Source organism: Vicia villosa, linkage group LG2 (genome assembly GCF_029867415.1).
Source record: "Vicia villosa cultivar HV-30 ecotype Madison, WI linkage group LG2, Vvil1.0, whole genome shotgun sequence".
Classification (NCBI taxonomy): Eukaryota; Viridiplantae; Streptophyta; class Magnoliopsida; order Fabales; family Fabaceae; genus Vicia; species Vicia villosa.
The window spans coordinates 213,975,119-213,993,910 of NC_081181.1; the positions used below are offsets into that span (position 1 = coordinate 213,975,119).

At 34.3% G+C, this 18,792-nt stretch overlaps 2 protein-coding genes across 3 annotated transcripts; one reads left to right on the forward strand and one right to left on the reverse strand.

The window, feature by feature from the left end:
* Positions 1-1,684: 1,684 nt before the first annotated feature.
* LOC131653815 (E3 SUMO-protein ligase SIZ1-like) lies at positions 1,685-12,766 on the forward strand. Of its 2 annotated transcripts, none has more exons than XM_058924108.1 (17): positions 1,685-1,965; positions 2,097-2,178; positions 3,208-3,288; positions 3,664-3,706; positions 4,191-4,266; positions 4,490-4,652; positions 4,823-4,953; positions 5,979-6,047; positions 6,713-6,800; positions 6,902-6,977; positions 7,194-7,267; positions 7,457-7,564; positions 8,952-9,113; positions 9,209-9,313; positions 9,403-9,483; positions 9,597-10,812; positions 11,940-12,766. In XM_058924108.1, exons 2-17 carry the CDS (start codon positions 2,155-2,157, stop codon positions 12,077-12,079), a joined length of 2,637 nt encoding a protein of 878 aa, XP_058780091.1. In that variant the 5' UTR covers positions 1,685-1,965; positions 2,097-2,154; the 3' UTR covers positions 12,080-12,766. The 2 variants fall into 2 exon arrangements, with proteins under 2 accessions (XP_058780091.1, XP_058780090.1); XM_058924107.1 differs by having other exon boundaries at positions 2,113-2,178.
* Positions 12,767-14,300: 1,534 nt separating this feature from the next.
* Positions 14,301-18,215, reverse strand: LOC131651285 (NADH dehydrogenase [ubiquinone] flavoprotein 1, mitochondrial-like). Its single transcript, XM_058920957.1, has 2 exons — positions 17,976-18,215; positions 14,301-14,708 (listed from the first exon to the last, which is right to left on the reverse strand). Exons 1-2 carry the CDS (start codon positions 18,213-18,215, stop codon positions 14,301-14,303), a joined length of 648 nt encoding a protein of 215 aa, XP_058776940.1.
* Positions 18,216-18,792: the final 577 nt, after the last annotated feature.

The window sequence follows — 18,792 nt, forward strand, 5'->3', positions numbered from 1 at the left end:
TGGTTGAGTCTCTTTCATGTGTGGCGTAAAAAATCAAATTTGTTTCAAGCATTCAACCCTAACTTATTAATCTCACAAATCCTAACATTATACTAAGAAAACACCAATTGTCTTCTATTAAATTCAAAAATCCTAATTACATAATCATAAACCATAAACAAAGGAAAAGTACGATGCAAAAACAAAGTAAAAGGAAACAATTGATGTGTTTCATTGACATTGAATAAAGTACAAATTCTGATCAAATTGTATTCAAGACTGAGAGGTTGTGAAACGCACATGCCATGACCACAAAGGGAAGACACATACATTGCATCGTCTACTAGTGATGTTTAAATGGTTAATGCTCCAATTAGAATACCTCAATTTTGATCAAAGAAAATTTCAGTTTTGACTTACCATTGATGTTGAAAATAATTGACTATGATAATTGGGACATCAAACTCTTGTGTTTTGCAATCAAGTTAAAATTTTGCATAATATAATAACTGAATCAATTGCGCAACAATTTAAAAAAAAACACATTTCTACATTATAGTCGAAGAAACTTATTCCATTTATTTTCTAAGTTCAAACGAGCACATAATGTAACAAAGTTTACCACATAGATTAGAAATAATTGAGTAATAGTGTTATTATGTGTTTTGTAATTATGAGTGAATATTTATTTTTGAAGGAAAATATATAAATATATATTTTATTTTCTCTATAGATAACGTTTCAAACTCAATTCAACACATATTATTTTTTAAAAGTTATTTATATGCCGACAAATTCTTAAAGACAAATAAAAAACAAGAGAAGAGATAAAATACGTAGTCTATAACTCATAGAGAAAGTAAATATCATGGAATATAATGAAATATAAAGAAATAATGAATGTTTGCCATCTCTATCAAAAAGTGTAAAATTGAAGCTCCATAATTATGTCTGATGTTCTAACATAAACTGGCGATATAGAGACAAATGGTACCCTTCTATACACGCTGAGATTCATTTTGAGCCATTCTTTACAACTAGATTTTCTTACGGTTTGAAGAATCCTATATACTTCCTTATTAAGTATCAAATTTAATTCTATGTCTATACTGTAATCTTCAATGGGCTTGTTTCCAGAAATATATATGTTTATGCAACCCGTTTACCAAAACCACCTAAATATTGAAGCTTGACTCTGGAGCTCCGATGAAACTAAGATGAAAATATTACATGATCACGATTGAATATTCAAACGCAAAACCAAACACATGTTAATTTTGAGTCATTTTCAACTATGGCGTTGAAAATCAAGTTTGTTTCAAACCGTCGATTGTAATTACGTACCTAACAGATTCTCTGTTTATACTATAACCCTCAACAAACTTATAACCAGAAGTACGTATGCATGCTGATGCGACATGTTTACCAAAACCACCTGACGCAGAAGCTCGCCTTTAGAGCTTCAATGAAATTAAGATGAAAACATTATACGACTATTATTGAAAACTTAAATGCAAAACAAAAGACATTCAGGTCTGAGTAACTTTCAGGCGTGACATAGAAAATCAAATTTGTTTCAAACATTCAACCATAAAATATTAATCTCATAAATCCTAAGATTCTACCATAAAAAACAACCCTCTATGTCTTCTATCAAGGTCAAAAATCCTAATTACGACATCATAAACCCTAAAAAAAGGAAAAGTACTATACAAAAACAAAGAAAAAAGGAAACGGTTGGTGTGTTCCATTGAACTTAGACATGAATGCCCTGAAATCTAAACCGGACGTGTTGCCGTTAATAAACCGGATTGGATAATCACCGATAGATCCGAACATTGAACTAGAAGGTTTTGTTTTTTTGGGTCAATACGAAAAGCACACCACCATACCATAACAGAGTAAAGTGCCAACTCAGGCTTACATAAGCTCTAATCCCATCCCAAACCCAAACCCTAATTGCCACTACCCTTTCTCCTTCTCTTGGTGCGTTATGATTTCGAGTTTTTTCTATGATTTTCGGCTTTTCATTCTGCTTCTGATTATTTTTCCATGTTCACTGATTGCTTGTGTTTTTACTTTTGATTTGTTTATTTGATTTGAATTGAATTGATCAGTTATTGCTTGTGGCAGCATGCTTAGAGCTGTTTGTTGTTGCTGAGGATTCTGGGCAAAATGGATTTAGTTTCTCTTTGCCAGGTATGTTATGCTATTCAGTTTTTCTGTTAGGGGATTGCAATTTAAGATCAATAATGTTTGTGATTGCTTCTTTGTTTACATGTTTTGTGACTGAAGTGTTGATCACTCTGAAATGTATGTTGAGGTAGCCTTTTTGATGGCATTGTTCCATCAAAAAGTTTTCTTTTTTTTGGTTTGTTTGAATTGGGTGTCTAGCTTGATGGATTCTGTTTACATAGTTCTTATGAATTGTGTTGACTAGATTTCTAGTTGCAACGTTTGATGTTCAATTTTTCTGTAAGAGGACTGCAATTTAAAATGTATGTTAAAGTAGCCTTTTTGATGACCGTGTGCAATCAAAGAGGTTTTTTTTTGGTTGTTTGTTTGAATTGTGGTGCCTACCTTGATGGATTCTGTTTACCTATTTCTTATGAGTTATGCGGGCTAGGGTTCTCATTGTTAAAGTGTCGAATGTATAATGCAGTTATTGATTTTCCTGGTAAATTACAATGTTAAGAGTCCCACTTCGGATAATATATAGCCTGAACATGTGCTTACAAGTGGGGGTACCCTACAAGTTGGTTTTGTAGGATTGAGTTAGTCCCAACCACAATTATTAACATGGTATTAGAGCCAGGTTTAAGATCCCTTAGGCCACCTGCTATCAGATTTCTGCTATTGGGCCATCCACCATATATTTCCATGCTCCAGATGCCCAATCATGGGCGTGAAGGGGTGTGTTACGAATGCCACATCGGACAATAAATGGCCTGGACATGCGTTTATAAATAAGGGCAATCCTCACCCGACAAGCCAGTTTTGTATGGTTGAGTTAGGCCCAACCACAACTCTTAACAGACATTATATGCTTTTAAGTCTAGTTTCGTATCTAGTTCATTGGTTGGTCTTTCAGTTTTTATTTTGTTTGGTTTACTTATTGTAATACTTTGTTAACCAGGTATTTAGTGCTGTTTTTATTTTTTATTTTTGGGGTTTAATGATACGAGGGTATGCTTTCCTACTTTACTGACCTAGTAACTTTTCATGCAGGAGAAATTGGTATATTTTCGTGTAAAAGATCTCAAAGATGTGCTTACTGAGGTAGGACTTTCAAAGCAAGGAAAGAAGCAGGTAAGATAATTAATATTACTGATCATATATCTTCAATATTGAGATATTGTCTTTGAAGCTTGAGGAGTGGTTTTTAAATTTAAGTGTGATTGAATGGTGTTTATTGACTTATTACTTGCTAAGTTTTTACACTATTTATTTGTACCACTTTTTCCACTTGGTTACATGCAATCAAGAATACAAGTTTAAAAATCAAACTCTTAAGAGAGTATTGATATTGTCAATCCGAGCAATGGACATTCACACGACTGTTGTAACTCTGGAGTATAGCCGATACATTATTATCTTTAATTGCTTAACTGCACATCATGCTGTGCTATCTATTCTCTGGAGTTTTCGGGCAATGTAATGATGTCAATTCTCCATTTTATGTAGGATCTTGTTGATAGGATATTATCTATTCTCTCAGATGAAGAAGGTATGATTATATTATCTCCTATCATAGACACATAGATGGCTCAACCTTTAGTACTCACTTATTCTATTTTATATTTTGTAACTTTTTGTCTATTTGATTTGTGTGAAAAACTGAAAGCTTATATTTTATACTGAAGTTTTTATACAATGTTTTATTTGTCTTTGAATATCTTCAAAAGAGAAAGCTGGCTGGCTCTATACTGTCTGAGTCAAACATGTTTATACTGTTTGAGTTGCATTTCCAATCTTATTTGAGGCTTGGACTGGTTGAACCTGTTAATTTTAACTTTCTATTCAAACAGTTCTTTAGGAGTACTGGAGTAGTGGTAACTTCTACGGTGACATGGTTTATCGAATGTGAAAAATTTGGAATATTTAACTTTTATGCTTCTAATTCAATTTTGTGATTTTAATATGTGAAGTTATGTTTCTTATGTTCCTCCGCTTTCTCTTGTAAACTAAGCAACTTGTTTATTTTTTCTTAGTTTTCAGAGCATGTGCTAAGAAGAAGAATATTCTTGGAAAAGCAGAAGTGGTGAAGTTAGTGGATGACACATATAGGTTAGTGTCAGAGACAACATGTTGATGATATTTTCTTCATCTAGTTTTGTTATACTTCAGATTAATGTAATGGCTGAGGTTTTATAGATAAACTCATAGTTAACACATGATATGGTGTTCTGTTTTTAGGTTTGCTTTAAGTTGACTGTACTGGTGTATACATGCCATAATGCCCTCATTTCAAAGTTTTTCTTTCATGATGTTGTGTTTTCTTTTCCCCCAGAAAACTGCAGGCATCTGGAGCCACTGATGTAGCATCAAAGGGGCAGGGTGCTTCAGATAGAGCTAATGTGAGAATTAAAGGTGAACTTGATGATTCCTTTCTAGCAGATATGAAGGTTCGCTGTCTCTGTGGGAGTTCAATGGAAACAGATCTACTGATCAAGGTGTAATATTCAATATATTTCTTCTATCCTCATGATACATAAAAGTATATGCTTCTTTACATTTGCATATGATTTCATTGATCATTTCCATTGTTTTCCTTGATGTCATGTGATTTTAATTAAGAACTCTACTAACAGCTTATATTTGCTAACTATGGCATTGTTTACAGTGTGAAGATACAAAATGCCCTGTCTCGCAGCATCTCAACTGCGTTGTTATTCCGGATATTCCCAGTAAAGGAATGCCACCAATCCCGGATACATTTTATTGTGAAATATGCCGTCTCAGTCGAGCAGACCCGTATGTCATGTTCCCTTCCCTTTTTATTTCAGCTTATATGGAGTGGGAATAAATTGTTTGCTAGTTTTTTCTCCATATTATAGTATTGTGTTGAATTATTTTTATGCTCACTGCCAGAGTTATTTCTGTTTCTATCTTGACAAGGGTTTGTGTTGGTTGAAGTAATTCGGTTGTGATTTTTTATTACTGAGCTATTGTATCTGCTATTGGTCCATTGAACCCTAAGAAGGAACCATTTTTGTTTTCAGTTTAAAAAGAATTGATTCCATCATGAAGCTTTTTTTTTTTTTATGATGCCACTGTACTCTTTTCAACTTGCAAGAAAGGCCCACTTTTGTTTACTGTCTTTTCTTTTTCAAACATTAATTATATAATTATTATTTTCAAACATCTTTTAATTGAAAAGTGTTTTTTTCTGAAAAAATAAAAAAAACTATCAATTCTTCTAAATATATCATAATGATATTGATAGTTGTAAAGATGGTCAATATATGCATATTTATTCATCTATGATAGGAGTTATATCTTAGTATATCTCTGGTTTCATGAATAAAGAGTATAAAAATGATTTGGCCTATTATCAAACTTCATTTTAGTAAAAATGAAAATGCTTGGTTTTTGTTAGATAAAATTGATTTTGCCTCCAAATTTTGGTTTGACCAGAAGTGATGAAAAATATCTTCTGCGTTAGGTTAAAACCTTCACACCAAATTTTACATCAAACTTGCCTTTAGAGTAAAAATATCAAAATATAGATAACTTCACTTCAAACCAAAATTTTCAAATTCATGTTGATCCAAAATTACATTTAACAAATATTCACCCAAACACCTTAGTCTGAGTTATAACTAGGTCTAGAGGTTCAAATTAGTAAATGTGGTTCCTGAGTATGCTAACTATTTTGTTGCATTAGATGGCTCTTTAGTTTTCTTATTTCGTTATGTTCTCGTGTAATTGGAAGAAGTTTCCTATCCTTTTATTATTTTTCATTTTCTTTACTACACATGTCCTTCTCTTTGTTACAGGTTTTCGGTTTCAATGACACACCCTTTACTTCCAGTGAAGTTGACTACAACCCGTATTCCAACTGATGGGTGAGTACCTTGTGTTATTTTGTTGTAGCTGGACATAGTTGTGTAATTGTGTTCATATGTCTTTGAGCAAGATGTGTTGTTTTTGTAATATCTTCTATGCCATTAGAAGGTATTTTGTTTCCTAAGCTTAAACTTAATCAGTAGAGACTTAGATATTCTTAGTATCTTATATGCCTCTAGGAGATATTTTGTTGCCTAAGTTGGTATACATGTTCTGTTCTTCATTTTGGTCTGACTACTATCCATTTCATTTAGAGCAGTGGGTTGAAGTGAGGGTTGGGTGAAGGAGGGATCTAATTCCAACAGTGAATGTTATTTTTAATACACGTGCGTGCTTTAACTGCTGTGTATATCTTTTGGTTACTTTCTATATACATTTTACATTTAGGTTTTGTGCCATTTAAATGGATTGTAATGTATGTTATTTCATATTTATAGTGTCAACTAAAATTGTCTGGCTGTCAAACATATACTCCCTCTGATTCATTATAAGTGGCGTCTTTGGAGTAATTCTTTCTTAAATTATTTTTCACTTAAGACAATCCATCTGCATAACTTGTCATTTTCTTAAGAAGTGTGCATGAAAGAATAATGAGACAAAACCTAGTTTCTGTAGTGGCTTTCTACTTGAAAGACTTGACCGTATTTCTGTTTGAATGGTTCAGATCCAATCCCATGCAGAGTCTTGAGAAAACATTTCTAATTACCAGAGCAACCAAGGACTTAGTATTAAAATCGGATTTTGATATTCAGGTTAGTTTGATTTCTCAGTGTAAGTATTAATATGTTACTTTCTAGTTTCTACTAATCTATTTAAGCATTTTGTTATGTTTGCCAAATCACATCATATACAGGCTTGGTGTATGCTTTTGAATGACAAAGTTCCATTCAGGATGCAATGGCCGCAACATACAAACCTAGTGGTCAATGGTATGTTATTATTATTGCAAGTAATCTTCTCCTGGGGTGTTATTTTAGTTCCATTAATTGATTTTGTTTTGTGTTGTAGATTTTGTTTTGTTTGCATATTATATTATTATCTAATTAAAAGCTCATAATTTTCATGTGAAGTATCAATTATTTTTTGGAATTCATGAATTTTGTGGTTGTATTGAATGTTTGTTCTATTTGATTATGATCATATAGGCTGTGATGTTCGTGCAATTAATAGACCTGGTTCTCAGATGCTTGGGGCTAATGGTCGCGATGATGGCGCAATTGTGAGTTTATTGTCATTAAGTATTATAACTATTCCAAATTTTCTGCAGTTGTCTTATTTAACGTGTATTTTAAATTTAGATATTTATGCTGGGGAGCTATTTAGTCTAATTATTTTAGAGTGTTATATTAAGTTAAGTTTTGTCTATTTTGGTTTTATTCAATTTCTTATTTTATTTCTCTTTTGTTAGATCACGTCAAAAATAAAAGAAGGAATTAACAAGATTTCTTTGACGAGCTGTGACACTCGCATTTTCTGTTTCGGGGTCCGCATTATTAAAAAGCGCAGCTTGCAACAGGTAGACTTCTGTCTTCTTTAACTTTAAACTTTATTAAGATGAATGTCTGTTGGTTTCTTTAATCCAGGCTTATCAGAATAGTCAAGTTTGATGTTGAGAATCTGCATGGTATATATCTGTCCAAAGGTTCTGATATCTGAGGCTGTTTCGTGAGAAATTTGATAAAACTTGGAATGCTTGTGTGGCTCTTTTTCTATGTCAATGTGATGAATACATGTTTTAACATTGGTCTAGACTCATAGCTCCCAACATAAATGAAATCATGAACCAAAAAACCCGAACAACCCCATTTTTGCAAGTTTGCGATGAACCCAACAAGCCAACGAGGTGAATGAACTCAACTTTGATGAGCTGAGACCTTGCTCTACAAATCTATTTCCAACTAATGAGGGGAGCTCAGTTCCATCATCTTTCAATCTTTAGTCATTTCAAACCTTATGATATGTGAATCGGTCCCGATTTTGAATTTTTGATGCTCTTTGTTGCTAAGTTGTGGATTTGTTGTGATTTTTGATTTTGTCTATTAATTGTATCATCTCGTCTGGTCCAGTCTGGTCTTTTTTCAGGCTTTGTGCTCTATTGTTGTTACTTTTTTCTTTGATATATCTTACTAAGGTTATTTTTTGGGGGAGGGGAGGATTTATTAACCATTTTGACCTCAATTCTATTGGTTTCATTATGGAATGTTTTCATCAATCTGCATTTTGGTTATACGGAAGTTGTTTTTTTATAACATTTTGGTATTCCTAAATATAGCAAATGATATTGTACATTATTATTTACGTATACTTTTTATATCTTAGTTAGTGATCAAATTTGTTTTTCCCGAGTTACTTTTGCAAAGTGCACCCACTTACCTAAGCAGTTGACTTTGGAGAGATGTGTGTGCATGGATTCTAAATAAAACAATATACAAGGGGTAGAAACACAAGAGAGAAAACAAGATATCCTCTGAAATGAGTAGGAACATGAGAGCATAAATAACGAGGGAAAACTAAGAATGCTCCAAGCCTAAGACAAACAATATAATCCTTGAGTTAGATACAAATTTAATTCAATAAGGATGTGTGCATGTTTTCAAAATAAAGCAATTTACAAGGGGTAGAAACATAAGAGAGAAACCAAGGTATCCTCTCAAATGGGTAGAAACACTAGAGTGAAAACATAAGTAGCGAGGAGGAAATTAAGAATCCTTCACACCTAAAGACAAACAATGTAATCCTTGAGTAATACAGAGATTTAATTCAATAAAGATGTGTTCTTTTGGTCTATACTGTTGAAATATGTTTTGCTGGTACTTGATTTTTTAAAGCATCTATGTTTTGATTGATCCATAATTTCTTCCATATTTTCCATTAAATTAAATAATTTAGTCTTTGGTATCTAGATCCTGAACATGATTCCAAAGGAGTTCCATGGTGAGCGGTTTGATGATGCTCTTGCACGTGTTTGTTGTCGTGTTGGGGGTGGAAATTCTGCGGGCGAAGCTGATAGTGACAGTGATCTGGAAGTGGTTTCAGATACTATTAGTATCAACCTTCGTTGTCCAGTAAGGCTTTGATGTATTAGATTATCTTAGTAATTCAGGAAATTTTACAAACCAGTCGAAGTTTTACAAAATTTATGCTTTTGTGAAATCTGTAGATGAGTGGTTCAAGAATAAAGATTGCAGGAAGATTCAAACCTTGTGTTCACATAGGTTGTTTTGATCTTGAAGTTTTTGTGGAAATGAATCAACGTTCAAGAAAGGTAAAATCCTCAGAAACTGTGCATGATTTATCTTATTCCTTTCTCAATTTTAAAATAAGTGTTAAATGAAGCATTAATCGTTTCTGCAGTGGCAATGCCCCATATGTCTCAAAAACTACGCTCTGGAGAATATCATTATTGATCCTTATTTCAACCGCGTCACTTCTATGGTAATGTTTTCCTCTTTGACGCACACGCGCGCGCGCGCACACACACACACACACACACACTCACATTTAAGTCTTTTGAACCAGTACTTATTGAAACTGGTTTTCTGGCACAGATGAAAAATTGTGGGGAGGAGTTTACCGAGGTGGAGGTGAAGCCTGATGGTTATTGGCGTGTCAAGGCTAAGAATGAAAGTGAATGCCGCGAGTTAGGGAATCTTGCTGAATGGCACTCTCCTGACGGTTCCGTCTCTGTTTCTACTAGTGGAGAAGGCAAGAGAGTGGAAACTTTGAATGTCAAAAAGGAAGGGGTTTCAGACAGTCCTGCCGGCATAAGACTTGGCATTAGGAAAAATTGTAATGGAGTTTGGGAAGTTAGCAAACCCAAGGACACAAACACCTCTTCTGATGATAGGTTGAATGCGGATTTAGGAAATAATGAAGTTGTGGTTATTCAAATGAGCAGCAGTGGCACTGGAAGTGGATTGGATGGCGATGATCAAAGTGTAAATCAGAGCGGCGGTGGGCATGTAGAATATTCTACTACCAATGGGATTGAGGCAGATTCTTTGTGTCACACTAATGCTGGTTCAACTTATGGATATACTATTCCTAACACTTCTGCTCCAATGGCTAATGCAGAAGTTATTGTTCTTAGTGATTCTGAAGATGATGATATGTTATTATCTCCTACAGTTGGTCGCAATAATAATCAAACTGACGATCCAGTTGATACTTACTCAGTGCCCCCACCTGGAATTATCGACCCATATGCAGAAGATCACAATATTGGTGGAAATCCATCCTTGGAAGTTTTTGGTAATCCCAGTGAAGGTGATTTTGGGATTTCCTCCCTCTGGCCATTGCATTCTGAAACTCAGGCAACCTCGGGATTCCAACTGTTCAGTTCTGAGGTGGATGTGTCTGATGCATTGGTCCATGGTGATATTAATTGCTCCTCATCACTGAATAGTTATACATTGGCTCCGAACACTGGTTTGGGATCTAATACTCTAATACCAAATTCATCCACTGATCCATCTGACACTGATTTAAATGGTGGCTTAGTTGACAATCCATTGGCATTTGGTGGAGAGGATCCCTCGCTTCAGATTTTTCTCCCTACAAGACCAGGAGAATCATCTGTGCAGCATGATGAATTAAGAGATCACAATGGTGTGTCAAATGGTGAATATACAGAGGATTGGGTCTCTCTTAGGCTTGGGGGTGGAGCTGGTGACAGTAATGGTGATGCTTCAACCCCAAATGATTTGAATTCCAGACCGCAGATTACATCCAGAAAAGATGCTACCGATTCTTTAACTGATACTGGTTTGTTACTTTCTGAATCTAAATCTCATTTTGTGGGCAAGTTATTTCTGTTTTTTTTTTTTGTTACATATGGAGGTTACTAGGTTATAGTATCATTCACATTTTCAAGTGCATAAACAACCAATTGCTTATTCCAATGAAGCAAGTAATATATTTAGATCATTGTATGAATTCTTAAAATAAAAAATACTTTCAACTCTAAAACTATTCTTCTCTTTGTCTCCCTCCGCACCCGCGTTCTTTGCCTTCCAGTATTTCTTAAATGAATGTGTTATTAGGTTTTTGAGAAGGAAAGATATTTTCCTTAATTCTTTTACATGGATGGTCGTTAGGATTTATCTAAGCCCCATATCAAGTTTGTTTATGCTCCAATGAATGAGGTTTGGGAACTGGCTATTTCATTTTCTTTACGTGGATGCTATTGTGGGACAGACATCGAATGTAGACCAGGGAAAATAGTTTGCATAATTCTGTTAATCTCTATACTATGTAGTTGTCTAATTTTGTTGATTAGTTGGAAGCCCATGCATAAAAGGAAATAGTGTTTTACTAAACTACATATATACTTCATGATGATTTAAGATATCCTGTTAACTAATTACTTGGAGATTATTTTTTCCGGATCAATATAATCAATACCAATTTGGTTTCTCGATTCTTGTTAATACAAATTGAATTTGTATTCTTTTGTGTGTTTTACTATTGAGTAGTCTCTGTTTAAAAACACACGTTCATTGCTTGCTAGGGTTAAGTATTTTGCTCGTGTAAACGAGCAAATATCTAACCATAGGGAGAGGACGTACAAAGAATGATGCCCTGATTAAATCATGATGCATTGGTCTTTTGTCCAAACGACTATCATTTGTTTGCCTCTGTAGAAAGTTAATGGTTACTTTGTGCATCTTGAAAACCTGGAACCTAATCTCTGGCCCAAACATTAGCTGTATTTGATTGTGCATTTTTATTTATTCATCTCCTTCCTTGCATTTTGTTGTTCTATGTTGCTACTAGTAAACTAGTAACTAGTTTTTAAAACATGGGTATTCTTACTATTCATGTTCAAATTTAGTGATTCTAAATGTCTTTTTTCCTTCACTAACTTTCTTGACTTATTTTTTCTCATGCAGCTTCTTTGCCTCTTGGTATGAACGATGCTGGGTCTGACAAAGAAAGTAGGAAAAGATCATATGGCCCTTTCTCATTTCCCCGTCAAAAACGTTCCGTACGGCCCCGCTTGAATCTTTCTATTGATTCAGATTCAGAGTAGAGGATATTCCATCTCTAGACTATAACAGCTTTAGACGCCCTTACTGCCGCATTTTGTACCTACAATAAACCAAAGAAAGTTAGAGCAGCATTTTTGGTCCTAAGTCAGTGAAAGCTGTTGTATTCTGAAGCATCTCTCTCTGTTTGGAGCAGCGTTACAAATTCCCCCCCGGCAAAATCATGTTCATGTACTGTGTCATTTCCTTATTGGGAATGAAGGATGTTGGCTGCAACTGTCCTCACTTATTTATGCAGATATGTTCAGAGTTGTCCTAATGTCACATGATAGTTGATAGTGCTGTTTTGTCCAGATGGGCAGGCATTCAGATTTGATACTTCAAATTATTATATCTGCAATTTTGTCTCTGCTATGGATAGCAATTAGCCTGTAAAGTTTCAGCCAACAACTTGGATAGGAAAGTTAAATTTTAGTTTTATTATTTACACCCAGGCAGAAGCTTGCTTTTGTAACATATGTGGTTGCTAATATTTTGCTTGCATTATACTTAGGCACTAGATAGAGTGACCTCCTGGATTACCAAATTTTTATGAGGATCGACATTTCCTCCTTTGTTGTATATTCTAGCTCACCGTGTTTCAATCTGGAACACAGCTCGAGCAACGAGTTGAATTGTTGTAATATATTACATGCTTCAATATGGTGAAAATATTGAGCCTTTTGTGGTGATTTGCCATGTTTGTTTCAGCGAAGGGTCGGATTATAATATCGGGTTATAATAATGAGTATAATTAACCAGAATGAGAATATAATGAAAATGAAATTGATACTAGATTGATATTATTGTACTTCCTCATTATTATCATTTCTCGGTTAGGGATTTTTGCTCTTGGTGAAATTGAACTCATTGAGCAATTTCTCTGGCAGCATATTTGCAAATGAATAGGTAGTGTAAAAGTTTAATATCCTTCAGTGTGTATTATCTTTGGCTAGGAGTTCATTTTGATTATTTAATTTTTTAAAAAATTGCTTTGATCCTTCAACTTTTAAATATGTAGCACATGTTTAGGGGTTATGAAAACATACCAAAGTTATCATGACACATTTTTATGCTTGGCTAACTTGAAATACAATTTTTTATTCTTTCTTTAATTAAGCCCGTCCTTTCTTTTTGTTTAGCTGTCATTTCAGTGAATTTACACACTTCACTAATAAACTTAGGGGTTAAATATACGATTGCCCCCTGCCAATAGGGCGAGTTTTGGTTTTACCCCCTGAAGTTTTTTTTGTGTGATCTGCCCCCTATAAAACAAAGAATCTGCATAGATGGCGTTCCACGTGGCTTTTAAATATTTTTTAAATCCAAGTGGCATTTTTTTAATTATAAATTATTTTACGTTTTTAATAATTTTTATAAATTATATTAGTTTTTATGAATTCTAAAATTTAAGATTTGGGCCTAATTCTGTATTTGTTGCAGCTTAAGCCCATTTGTATGAATGTATTTTAAATTCATATATGTGTGTGTGTCTTTTCTATATAAAGACTTATTTTGTCTTTGTAGAAATCAATGTGGGACTTCTTTGAGAAAGCCATAGAGAAGTCAAGCAGAAACAACAACTGGATGGTTGTTCCCCGTAAGTAAAATCCTCAACACACAAATGGCTGTGCAACTAACACTAAGACCAACACTTTATATATAGATTCATTGCAGCAAACTGAAATTTTAATTCTCAGCTGTAAGTAATTGGGCATTAAATGAAAGGCTAATTAGAAGCGTCAAGTTGGAATATCTTGCTTAAATAGTCATTTTAAAAAGAAATGATGAATAAAAACCTGGAAGCAGTATGCATACTCAATGCAAAGGCAAAGACACAAAACTGAAAAGTTAAAGGATTACTCATTGTGTGCCCTTCAACAGAGAGTAATGCATTGAAACAATAAGTTTACAGCTTTATTTGAATGCATTGAAACAATAACTAATGCAGTTCTTGTCTCTTCAACAGAGACATGTGCATATAAGAATTGCAGCCATGGTTTCATCTATCAGAATAGTCCACACGTGCATGCAAATGAAGTACATTATTGAATGCAAGATTTTGATATAATAAGAGTTTGACTTTGAAAATATTGAAAGAAAAAAAAGTTAAATTATACCTTTTTTTCCTGATTTTAATTGTGTGCCCTTCATTTTGCTTAGTCACCTCCTGAAGCATATCAATTTCTTCTAGCTTGGCATTCCCAACTTTCATTCTTTCCATGATCATCCAAAGCCATCCTGTTCCCTCCCTGCATGGTGTGCATTGCCCGCAGCTTTCATGCTTGTAGAAGTACGAGAGCCTTGCAATGGTATACTCATTTCTTCCTCAACCGTGCAGGGCTTGTTCACATGTCCTGACACACAATACAACTTTGTCCCAGAATTGTTTTTCCTACCAAAATTGGCAAACCATTCTGGCCCACGCCTTAAAATGGTTGGAGAGACAGCTATGGTTTCAACATTTGTGACAGTGGTGGGACAACCATACAACCCTGCATTGGCTGGGAAAGGAGGCTTCAATCTTGGTTTACCTTGCTTCCCTTCAAGGCTCTCCAAGAGGGCGGTTTCCTCACCACAAATATATGCTCCAGCACCATACAAAACTAGGTGTTGCTCTTTAGTTTTCAGGTTCTAGAATGTACAAAGAGTCCCACATCGACATATCAATAAGAAGGAGAATTGTTTATAAAGACCTTTGCAACCTTAGTTAACAAAAATCTAGATAATGGGCTGCTATATGATGTGAACTTGTGTTTTAGGCCCAATAAATTATTTTAACAATTAATTAGTAAAAACATGATCCACCTATGCAGATTCCCCAGGCCTAGTCACTCAAACAAGGAATAGGGGCTTCTGAAAACAGAATCTTTGTTTTATAGGGGGCGGACCAAATCTAGATTTGTTGGCATATAATCAATGTTGTGTTTTTTTTTTTGGATTTTCAAATATGTTCTCTCGTCTACTATAACTTCATCTTACTGTCTTAGATGCCAAAACATTTAATTTTTATCAATTTTTATCAACAATTTACAAAAAGAACCAGGTTTGGAAAATGTCTATCAGAGTTGTTGATTTATGCACCGTGAAAGAGCGCACTGGTCAGCTACATCTAGAGATGGTGATTCAAGATTCAAAGATGAACAACATTTTAATTCTTTACTCATTTTTCTGTGTATTGCTTTTCTTAATCATGCAATACTCATTTAGTTTTAATCCTAATTGGTTGATCAAATTCAGGTTTTGACACGCCATAGAGATTACAAAAATTGTAGGGAGAATTTAAGGGAACACAAAACTTATACATTATACAATAGGGAACCATTGGACAACAATTTCCCAGTGAAGGTTTTGTGAAAACAAACTTAAACTCATATTCAACGGTGCGACAACTATTTGTAAAGTTGAACTGCTTGACATACCTCCTCACCAATTCAAGTTCAAAGTTATATTAGACCTTCTTAATAGAAAAATCATCCATGATTATTTATACGGTAATAACAACTTATTTCCTTAAAACAACTTACAGTCTTTCACTAATTATAATTTCATATTGTATCCAACATAACCATATTTGCACAAAATCACTATTATTTGGGGCAATTCATCAAACATCTTTCTTGCAATGCATTGTTCTAGGTTTCAATGAAACTTTATAAATTATAATTTTTTTAAACCTTTTTAACTTTCTTTGGGTGTCTTGTGCAACAAGTGCAACTTCTATAATGCTTTTGAGAAATATAATGGTTAGATGGATTTTGCAAATATGGAACTTCTAAATAAGGGATGGATCTTGTGATGACACACACCTAAAAAAATGTTCATCCGCTAGATTATAAATAACATATGTTGTTTAGGAGTTATATATCACCTAAAACTATACTTTTGCAGCATTGCTAAATAATTATATACTCTCTCCGTTTTTTATTATAAATCGTTTTGGAAAAAAAATTTGTATTTAAATATAAGTCGCTTTACAATTTCAATGAATAATTAATGCTATTTTTCCTATTATATCCTTAAATATTTATTATTCTCTCTCCTTTCAATTATATAAATTTATCTTCCATATATTATTAATGAAGGATAATTTTGTAAAAACCTTCATAATTTCTCATTTTCATACAATAATTATTATTTTTCTTAAACTGTGTGAAAAGTCTAAAACGACTTATAATAAAAACGGAGGGAATATGTTGTTTTGGGCATAATATTATAAGATATACGAGAAATTGAGTATGATGTTGTTGTTCATCAATGTAAAAGTTACACATGTTATCATCGACCTTACTTCTCATAAGGAATTGTTGTTTTTCAATTTTGAAAAAATGCCACAAAGAAAATTATCGGGACGAGTCGTGTACTAGGTCGCTTTCTTTAAAACGTTGTTTTTCAATTTTGAAAAAATGCCACAAAGAAAATTATCGGGACGAGTCGTGTACTAGGTCGCTTTCTTTAAAACGTTTCGCCGTACTGCCAATAATTATGCAATGCAGTTTGAGATTCGGCGACGTCTCCAGGATAAAACATCCCGTTCAGAAAATACAAGTATCACTTGCACTGTGATAAATCGTTCGAAGTACACCTTCAGATAGTATAGTAACCAGTCGTAGTATCTAGAATTAATCCAGTCGAAAACAGAGGAAAAAGAATTTAGATGAAGCAGGGTAGGAAGAGAGAAGAGAGAATTTGAATGTGAATTCTAGAGTACGTTGCAAATGAATGAAAGGACTCTATTTATAGGCAACGATTCCAACAGAGTGGAAAAAATCGTGGGCGAAAAAATCGTGGAAGAGTGGAACCGACCAATTTAGGTTAAGACTAAGTCTAAGTAGGACACATCATTTCGTAATTAATTAATATTAAATATTAATTAATTTCCTATTATTAAATAATAGTATTTAATTTTTCACTGAATTAATTAATTAATCAATGACAATTAATTTCCACTAATTCGAGTTCCAAAAAATTAATTCATCTAGACCGGACCGGACAGAGCTGAGCTGGCCGGCCGATCGATCGGAGGCGGCGACGTGCGCGCGCGTGTCTTGATGGCATATGAGTGTCTCCTTACTCCTTTACAAAATTGTAGGTGCCATTGGCCCCAACAACAATTGTCCAAGTTGGAATATATATACACTACTAATATTTGTGTTCCTCCAATGGGACTAAAGTGAATCCTTTCAAATTCATTTCCATATTATCCATTTAATGTCAATAAATCATTTCAACTCACACTCTAAGTTAACATCATTAAGAATTCCAACAATCCCCCACTTGAATTTAAAAGGTGATTTTTAAAAGTACGTCAAAATGTTTCTAAGATTGTGCATAAGCAAAGGTGTCTACGACTTGAACCTTTGCGTAGCAAGTAGGATTCCGATTCAACAAGAGTGACACTATTGTCTTGAACTCTATCTCAGACATCAGACCCACACACAACCTTTTCATTAAGGTGTATTCTTAATAGCCCGTGCTTTTAATGGCCCTGCATGTGTATCCCGGTTTAGTGAAGGCTTTAGGAATTCTACCTCAAAATTCCATAGGAATCGGTCTCACTTCCACAATCACATAGTTGAGTCTATCAAGAGTACTCCTGTAGCCTAAGTACTCCCTCATACAGAGTATATATCTAATTAAAAGTTTATATCATCTCATCCTCGAATTACTTCAGGATTCATGCTTCTCATATTTACTCTAGCATGATTGCTACATATTACTCACAACTTGTTATTACCCTTGAACCTATTTCTTGGGATCTCCAGTCATTTAGGCCAGGTTACCATCATGACCAACTCATTTCTGTATAGGCATTAGTCCCATATTCTTGGATGTATTATGGACTTTCTCTCTAGCTAATCCTTTCGTCAAAGGATCTGCTTAGTTTTCATCAGTGCATACATGATCCACCCTTACAGCTCCTTTAGAGATACAATCTCTAACGGTGCTGTGCTTTCTTCTTATTTGACGTCTTCTACCATTATAATAACGGTTCTCAATTTTTGTAATAGCCACGGTACTATCGCAGTGGATCAACACAACTGGCATTGGTTTTTCCCATAACGGGATCTCAGATAGCAAGCATCTCAACCAACTTGCTTCTTCACTAGTAGTGGCTAGTGCTATCATCTTAGACTCCATTGTAGACTGGGCCATGATGGCCTGGTTCTTTGATTTCTAAGATACAGCTCCCCCAATTATACTAAATATATAGCCACTAGTAGCTTTGGAATCATCCGATAAGGTGTTCCAATCTGCATCAGTGTACCTTTCTAGTACAACAGGAAATTTCTTATAATGTAGGCCGAGATCCAAGGTCCTTTTAAGGTACCTCATGACTCGCTCAATAGATTTCCATGGCTCATTGCTCGGCCTACTCGTAAACCTACATAATAGTCCAACGACATATGCAATGTCAGGTCTAGTACAATCAGTGGCATATCTAAGACTGCCAATGATGCTCGGATATTCGGATTGTCTCACACTTTCTCCAGCGTTCTTAAATAGTTTTACACTTGGAACATATGGTGTGCATGCTGGTTTACAATCAAATTATTTATATTTCTTTAATATCTTCTCCACATAGTGAGATTGATCCAAAAAAATTCCTTGTTCGGATCGCGTGATCTTGATACCAAGAATCACATTCGCTTCTCCGAGGTCTTTCATATCAAAGTTATTGCACAACAATGATTTCATAACATTAACGGCTTGAATG

Coding starts and splice junctions, on each gene's coding strand:
- LOC131653815 (XM_058924108.1), top strand. CDS start 2,155: ATGGATTTAGTTTCTCTTTGCCAG. Junction 2,179..3,207: donor ATTTAGTTTCTCTTTGCCAG/GTATGTTATGCT, acceptor CTTTTCATGCAG/GAGAAATTGGTATATTTTCG. Junction 9,314..9,402: donor TGAATCAACGTTCAAGAAAG/GTAAAATCCTCA, acceptor TCGTTTCTGCAG/TGGCAATGCCCCATATGTCT.
- LOC131651285 (XM_058920957.1), bottom strand. CDS start 18,215: ATGGAGTCTAAGATGATAGCACTAGCCACTACTAGTGAAGAAGCAAGT. Junction 14,709..17,975: donor GAGCTGTAAGGGTGGATCAT/GTATGCACTGAT, acceptor TGTACATTCTAG/AACCTGAAAACTAAAGAGCA.